Source organism: Rhipicephalus microplus, chromosome 5, assembly GCF_043290135.1.
Source record: "Rhipicephalus microplus isolate Deutch F79 chromosome 5, USDA_Rmic, whole genome shotgun sequence".
Taxonomy (NCBI): domain Eukaryota; kingdom Metazoa; phylum Arthropoda; class Arachnida; order Ixodida; family Ixodidae; genus Rhipicephalus; species Rhipicephalus microplus.
The window spans coordinates 131,749,011-131,757,638 of record NC_134704.1 but is presented as its reverse complement, the minus strand read 5'-3'; the positions used below and the strand labels follow the sequence as shown (position 1 = coordinate 131,757,638).

Genomic DNA, 8,628 nt, shown 5'->3' with positions numbered 1-8,628 from the left:
AGCGCATGCTCAGTGGCGCAACCACCGACTGGTTGAGCGGAGCGGGAGGCAAAGTACGGTCAGCTAAAAGGCCCTAATGTTTCGCTAGAGTCTTTCCACGTGCCTCGACAACCGATCAGCAGCGTTTTTTTGATCTTGCTGAAAGAAAGTGTCGCAGGGCCCTTTTAATTAATGATCTTGATTAGGAACTAAATCTTTAGGTCACGTAATAGTCAATCCGAGTGAGCTTCAGCTTGTGTCGGTAATTCAGCCGAACTAATAATGTAGATAAAGAGTATGAATGAATGCGAGAAACTGGTAGGTACAAAACAAAATTTATTTTCAATAGTATAACAACATGACTTGCTCTCTTATGTACATAAACAAGGTTCGGTAAACCTCGAACAACTATAAATTACAGTCGAGGCTATTGCTTACTTGTCCTTGTGGACAGTTAATGTACCGTGTAAACATTGAAATCTATGTTCCATATTTTGCATTCGCATTGGCTCATAGAATATTACACTGTATTCATATTCACCCTAACATTCAAGCGGTAGCATATTACGCTTATGCCATAAAATTTGTTCCAAAATTTACATTTTTTATTTTACTACCTGTGTGCGCCGATGTCCTTGTAAAAGGACTTTTGAATGAAGAAAAGACCACGATAACTGAAATGATACAATTATTACGAAAATACTACGGAATGAGAAAAAAGAAATAACATAAGTGTGATACTCCACAAGTCTATCTCGTTTCACGGTATATAGCGTTTTTATTGACGCATGAACCCGTTCAAACCTCTTCCAACTTAATTGATGAAATATAGTAAAAACATTCGATAATAATGAATAAAAATACCATCATTCGGTGTTCATTTGCAAGAAGAGCTAACGGTACATTCAACAACTTGTGCTGAATAAAGTGCCACCTTAAGCAAGAAAACAAGGCGCGAAAAGTCCTAACTTGACATTTTGGTATGTTTTGGAAATTGCACCGTCCTAAATGGCACAATACTCTTTCGAAAAAAAGTAGAGTACACTGAAAAGCAGCACAAATTTCAAAATTGCAGTGTCCTGAAATGCGCGGTACAGTACATAAAGCTCGACAGTATCCAAGGCTGCAATGTTCCAGAATGTACAGTGAATTGCCCAAAATACAGTACAGCGCACTGTGGTATTCCGAAACGTACAGCTCACTGGTCTGAAGGTACATCACAGTACAGAAAAAACGCTGCTTCAAAAGTAGAGCACAATTCTCAAAGGGTAAAGTATTGGAAACTACATTTCAGTTTCTGAAAGGAACATTGCAGTACAGGAAACTACACAAAAGTCAGTTTTCCTGCCTAGTACTTTACGCAGTACCTGAATATGAGTGTATGAAAAAATATGGGCAAGCTTTAAAACCTATGCCAGAGCCGTGCCCCCGCTTCTTGTCGAAGACTGAGCAGCAGAGCGAAGAGTAGCCTCTCCGTCAAGCGAGCCTTCCATGGAGAGCGACTTCGGGCTGAACTTGCGTCCGCGGCATGTCACGACCAACTTGCACGCGTGGAACATCTCCATGACGATGGACTCCTGAAACGGTCAAAATGTTCACAATTCACAGCTGCACAGGACCACAACTAAAGGACACCTCATTACCTCCACAGTGGAGAAATATTTTATGGACAGCCATCTCAGGTTGTTGTCGGTCTGTATAACAGTTCATTTCGGTTACACAAAACGTCAGCCTATAGTTTATGGACAAAGATTGAATTGCTTTTTTTTCCCCTGTAGCTCTCACATTGATAACTCAAAAGACACACCTTAACTATCGTTTAGTGGGTCCTCGGATCAAGGGCTACACAAAAGTGAGAAAGCATACTTTTTTAAAGAAAGTTGAATATGTGATAATACATACGTGGCAAAAAAAAGTGAGAAAGACTTTTTTTTTTAGTAGGAGCATACTACCAGGAGTGGAAAACACGTTTTCAACAAGAAACTTGACTTTATGACAAGCGTGACTGCATATTCATTCTGAGCGTAAAGTCAGACCTGCAACAATGGACTATGAGAAACAAGATGAAAATGTAAAAAAGAAAACAAGTGACACTATAAAAGTACTATGAGAGTACGTCATAGGGAACATGAAATATAGCTTGACCGAGTCTCATATGATACATAAGGATGTGAAAGTTTAGTGCGACTTGAAATGAATGAAGGCAAAACCATGCTTGAAAGAGCGAATCGTGCGGCTGGTCAGCGTAAACCTCGAAGCATGTGCTGTCACCAATCATGTTTGTATGTGTTTTCTCTTGTCATTTTGCCTGATTGTCGTTGAGAAAAAAAAGATGAAACGTGTATTGGACATGTGTTAGGCAACCCTCCGCAATAGGCGCAAGTAAAACGTATAGAATCTCCGAACTGCGTGTGTTCGATTTAGTAATTCTGTAACAGTGCACCGAGGTATTCGTCCTGTAGTTCGATTCTGTCAATGGGTGTGGCTATGTCTGCATAAGCGCCTGAACAACTATGTCACGTGTCACCGGTGGACACGATATCTTACCTATCGCATAACGTAATAAAACGGCTTGGTGTGGCTTCGCTTGCACGCACATTGCAGTGAATCGGCAAATGCAGTACAATGGGATAAAATTATATACTTCTTGAAGTCCCCGCCCCATTTGTCTTACGTCAGGGGTTTATTGGTCACTGTAAATTGCTGCTTACGAACTGCGCACTTTGGATATCGTAGCCGCTATAAGAACAGCAAAATATCGAAAAAACCGTGACAGCGTACGAGGGACTATTGCTGTATTTGTGAATGGCTTTGCGCGAACAAAATATTGACCACACAGTCAAGATCGCTTCGCCGGCTTCTACTCACTTCTGTCAGCACTGTAAAAACATCAGACGACTTGCGAGGATCGTAAGCTCACAGTGAAGTAGCTACAGCGTGTACTTCATAAACATGTCTAGGATCACTTGCTTTGCGTGGCGTAAGCTGTCAATCCATTGTTGTCGCTGCTTTCTCCACCGGCGGCAAAAATGGATTGACAGTGTATGCCACGTAAAGCAAGGGATCCCGGAGATGTCTATGAAGTGCACGGTTGTCGCACCCCAGGTAGAAGTGAGCTCCTTTCATCACTCGTACTTGGCTAGCGTGACGGGCAAACTCGGCGCTACAGCAGCACTAACTGCTGCCGTCAGCGATTGCGGCTGATAAGCAACCCCACGTGATAAGCAACAACGTGGTGCGTTTTATTTTGTGGACACCCGACGTTTTACCTCGATCTTTAAGCGCTTTCCTCTGATATGCCAATTAAACACCCTGCCTCGGAAGGGGTTACGGGAGATCGAAATTAGAAAGTCATTTCTGCCTACCCTTTCTCCATACGGAGTCTTCTGAAGCTCCCAAATAAACTCTCCCAAGCAGAGTATTGCCCCCGCGAGGCATCCGAAGAACAAGACGATGAAGACACCACCAACGGAGGCGAGGCCCATCTCACTACTGCTCGATGACGACGATGAAGCGTTGGAGTACAGCTGGCATTTCGCCAGGGCTGTGGGGTCCGGTGGGTTCCGCGTTTTCCACCACTTCTCTTTCAGCTTGAAAAGCAGGTCCCCTTCGTGGAACTCCACGATGGCTGCGGACAGAACGCTGCGGATCTTGGCATCTGCAATTTGGGGAGTGAGAACGAAGGCATAGATATTGCAAGGTTAAGCACGGAACATTTTTATTCAATGTATTCTGTGTTTTGCGTTTATATTTTATGTGACCAAAGAGCGACGTGATGTGATAGGATACTGTGTTTTGCTTATGTGTCGTAATGTGAATAGACTTCAGGCATCAGTTAAGTCTCACGGCATGACTAAACAACTGAGCTGTCCTTAGGTGTGATTTAGGTAACCTTTTTTTTATTCCTGCAATTATCGCCATATCTGAAATCTTCTAGAAATAGTTGCTGGCACCATAATAAGCGTGAAGACCTCCTAAACAACACATGATAAAAAAAGAACGCTGAGCAAATATTGATGTTTCGTTAAGCAGATTGCAATAAAGAACTTTCAATGTAATTTGAATTTCACGACCACAAGTCCACCGGAACCAGAGCTTTCACGGCTATTGCGAATTTTCTTTACGTCGTTCAGCAGCATTACTTGTCGGTTAACGACATCTGAGTACCTGTCAGGGCGCAAAAGAGTGTGCTTTGAAAAGCGCGCATTTTAAACGGAAGTTGTTTCAGTAAATTCATTATATTTTTTATTTATTTTTCAATCATATCATATCTTTGTGCGAAGAACTGTTGAGCCAGTAGCTTAAGGCCAGTGTAGGCCTATAGTCAATATACACGTATGAGCTATACTATCAAGTGCATATATACTTCTCAGGAACAAAATCTTAATGGTTAAGAAAAACATAAACTCGACATCAAATAAAAGGAAACAAGGCATTCCACAATTGTTTAGAAAATAATTTAGCACAGTATGAAATACATCAGAAAAATTGAGAGAAAATCATATATATTTAGGAGTACAATTTTTAACAGCAGCTGAGAAATGATTAGCAATTTTTATCTCAAGGTGTAATGCGTTTCAAACTTTGGTGACATGAAACTCAATCAGTAGTTGGCCGTACGTGTTACGAATACCTGGTAGATTGAAATATATATTTGTGGCGTTATATCTGTTGAGCACAAGTTGTCTACGCGGTAAAAACTAAATAGGCGTGGTGCCAGAAATAGACAGTCAAGGAAAAAACTATAAGCTAGTAGCGCACTGTACATCTAAACTGTTTAAACTGAACAGCGGTAGGATGCGGTCCCAATAAATTCTCACATGACGGCCTGTAAATATTACGAAACGTCCCAGAACGACGGTGTGGGGGGGGGGGGGGGAGTGGAACAATGTTCAATTACTCTTCGTTATGGCTCACAATGTTCTGGACAAGCCGTAATAATTTATGTCTAAGTATAGCACGAGTTGATTGAGTACATCGGCATACAAAAATATTTATTGCCTGCATTGTACGGATCAAAAGGATTGACTGGCTCTGACTAGTGTGAACGTTCAGACCACTTGTTGCACAACGACATGTTCATACGAGCAATGGGGGCACTTGTTGAAGAAAAAAGGCAAGACAAAGTTGCACTCACAAGAAGACCGGTAAAGCATGTTGTTGTATGCAAAATAAATACAGGATCCTTAGGATTGAGAATGTTTTCAAACTGCGCCGCTGTTCGCGACATGCCTATGATTTTGTGTGGACTAAACGTGTAACGTAAAGAAAATGCGATTCCTGTAATAAAAACAAAAGCGTTGAAGTAAGAGTGACTAAAACGTTTTGTAACTGCTCTTTTCAATATTCACTGCTCTGCGTTTGAGTTCAGAGTGTATATTTTCCCATTAGCATTCCTGTTGCGTAATGAATGCATGACAATAATTGGTGTTGAAGTGTCTCACAAGAGCCATGTGACGTATACGACGAGACTCCCCCCCCCCCTTCTGTAGATGGTACAAGCGGCCTTGGAGGATTATACCTTCCGCGGCTGCGCCAGCGTCACTGAGCAGTGCTGATTTCATTAGTAGCGATACGTATTTGTTCTTCCCTTTATGAAAGATTCGTATCAACAATGAAGTCCGTGTACACCAGCGTCCCCTGCTTGTTTACTTCTTTTGCCTTTCTATTTATTCCTCCCAAAAAATAATCATGCATTGCGCCCCTCTAGGTTCTCACTCTACTTCCCTCATATGGCACCTGTGTCGTGTGATTGTGCTCACATATCAAGTTTTATTACCAATGTACATTTTACAAACAATATTGTCACGTAAGAGTGAGGGTAGCCCGAAGACAGGAGACCGGGAGGTTAGTAGAAATAGAAGAAGATCCGTTTATTTGGCGGACATGCGCCCACTAAAGGAAAACAGACACACCGGCTTAGCGGGAGGCGAACAGCGCGTTCGACGGCCGTCGGGTAACAGAAATGTCCCTCTAGAACGCAAGGCGCGTTCACCATCCGAGATACAGTCGCCGTAGCGTCTGGCGCTATCTCGTTATCAACGAATGGTCGACGTGCGAGCCATGATCTTCGCAGATGAGTCGCGGTGCATCCTGGACCACGATAAGGCCGCGTGCCGGCGGTATCGGCATGCGCAACACTATCCGCAATACGCCTCGCGGCATTGCTCCCCTCCTCAACGTAAGCATCGACCCGATGCTTTGTTTAAAATAAAACCAAAACAAAAGGACAGCCTGTGCGAAAGTAAATGGCAAATAAGCACGAATCACGCACACATAAACAAAACAAGAGATGCAAACAGGGAGCCTCCTTTAGCGCGCATGATAGGGCTTCAAACGGGCGACGTGTACCACTTCTTGTCGTGCGCGGCGTCGTTGGGATGAGCTAGCCCCATCAGGGACCACTTCATAGTCCACTTCACCCACTTGACGGATGACTTTGTATGGGCCGAAATAACGGCGCATGAGTTTTTCGCTTAATCCTCGGCGGCGAACGGGCGTCCAAACCCAGACTTTGTCACCTGGCCTGTATGTTAAATCGCATCTCCGCAGGTTGTAGCGTCTTGCGTCGTTTCGCTGTTGGTCTTTTATGCGCAGATGAGCAAGCTGCCAGGCTTCTTCTGCGCGCTGAAGGTAGGCGGCCACGTCTAGGTTGTTTTCATCGGTGACATTAGGCAGCATGGCGTCCAGGGTAGTAACTGCATCCCTCCCATGGACGAGATTAAATGGTGTCATTTTAGTGGTCTCCTGCACCGCGGTGTTGTAGGCGAAGACCACGTAAGGCAGAATTAAGTCCGAGGTCTTGTGTTCTGTGTCCACGTACATAGCGAGCATATCGGCAATGGTCTTGTTCAAGCGTTCCGTGAGACCATTTGTCTGCGGATGGTACGCAGTTGTTCTTCGGTGATCTGTATGACTGTAATGTAAGATTGCCTGAGTAAGATCAGCCGTAAACGCTGTTCCCCTGTCTGTTATTAGTACCTCAGGTGCGCCATGACGGAGGAGAATTGATTCGACAAAAAATTTGGCAACTTCTACGGCTGTTCCGTTCGGGAGGGCCTTAGCTTCAGCGTATCGGGTAAGGTAATCAGTAGCCACTATGATCCACTTGTTACCGGATGTTGACGTGGGGAAAGGTCCAAGCAGGTCCATACCAATCTGTTGGAATGGTCTCGACGGGGGTTCAATTGGCTTGAGAAATCCAGCTGGTTTTGTTGGAGATCTCTTCCGGCGCTGACATTCGCGGCAACTCTTGACGTACCGCGCAACATCTGAGGAGAGGCGGGGCCAGTAGTATCGTTCTTGAATTCTGTGGAGTGTGCGTGTAAAACCGAGGTGGCCTGCAGTGGGTTCGTCATGTAACGCTTGTAAAATTTCTTCTCTGAGGCTGCTTGGGACGACAAGAAGGTAAGCTGCCTTATTCGGTGCGAAGTTCTTTTTAACTACCGCCCCATTTTGCACACAGAAGGAGGATATCCCACGCTTGAACAGTGCAGGCGGTATGGAGGCCTTTCCTTCGATGTAGTTGATCAACTGTTGTAGGATCGGGTCTGAGCGCTGCTGTAATGCAAAGGTGCTGCTGCTGATAGGCCCACGAAAGGCATCGTCGTCTTCATGGCTTGGTGGTGCGCCGACAGGGGCTCTTGAGAGGCAGTCTGCGTCGGAGTGCTTACGACCAGATGTGTAGACTACCTTCACGTCGAACTCCTGAAGCCGTAGGCTCCATCGAGCGAGGCGGCCAGAAGGGTCTTTCAAACTGGCCAACCAGCACAACGCATGATGGTCCGTTACGACCTTGAAGGGTCTGCCATATAAGTATGGGCGGAATTTCGAGGTGGCCCATACTATCGCAAGACACTCCTTCTCAGACGTGGAATAGCTCACTTCCGCTTTCGACAGTGAGCGGCTTGCATACGCGATGACGCACTCGCAGCCCTTGTGCTTCTGAACGAGAACCGCACCTAAGCCGATGCTGCTGGCGTCTGTATGTATCTCAGTTTCGGCATTTTCATCAAAGTGACCCAGCACAAGCGGCGACTGTAAACGTTGTTGAAGTTCTTTGAATGCCTCACGCTGCTCAGCTTTCCATTCGAAAAGGGCGTCCGACTTGGTGAGCTGCGTCAAAGGGGCAGCAATGTGTGAGAAGTTCTTGACGAAGCGTCGGTAATAGGCGCACAGTCCTAAGAATCGGCGCACTGCTCTTTTATCTTGCGGTTGAGGAAACTGTGCGATAGCGGCTGTCTTCTCGGGATCTGGTCTTACGCCATCTGTGCTTATAACATGGCCAAGGAACTGTAGTTTTTCATAGGCAAAATGGCATTTTTCTTGCTTCAGTGTCAGCCCTGATGACTTAATTGCGTCCAGTACCATCCGGAGCCTTTTCAGGTGGTCGCTAAAGTTGGAGGCGAAGACGACCACATCGTCCAGGTATACGAGACATATTTGCCACTTGAGACCTGCCAGTACTGTGTCCATTAGACGCTGGAAGGTTGCTGGAGCGGAACAAAGTCCAAATGGCATCACTTTGAACTCATACAATCCATCCGGCGTGATGAAGGCGGTCTTTTCTCGGTCTCTTTCATCAACCTGAATTTGCCAATACCCTGTCTTCAGATCAATGGACGAGAAGTACCTTGCATCACTAAGACG

At 45.1% G+C, this 8,628-nt stretch overlaps 1 protein-coding gene across 1 annotated transcript in view; it reads right to left on the bottom strand.

Annotated features, from left to right (window-relative positions):
- Positions 1–295: 295 nt before the first annotated feature.
- LOC119174229 (glutamate receptor ionotropic, kainate 2) overlaps positions 296–8,628 on the bottom strand; it is a 269,581-nt gene continuing 261,248 nt past the window's right edge. Inside the window, exons 14-15 of the mRNA XM_075895948.1 lie at positions 3,345–3,637; positions 296–1,556 (exon numbers count right to left, since the gene is read on the bottom strand). Of these exons, the coding sequence (XP_075752063.1) occupies positions 1,389–1,556; positions 3,345–3,637 (461 nt within the window). The 3' untranslated portion in view covers positions 296–1,388. The remainder of the gene's footprint in view (positions 1,557–3,344; positions 3,638–8,628) is intronic.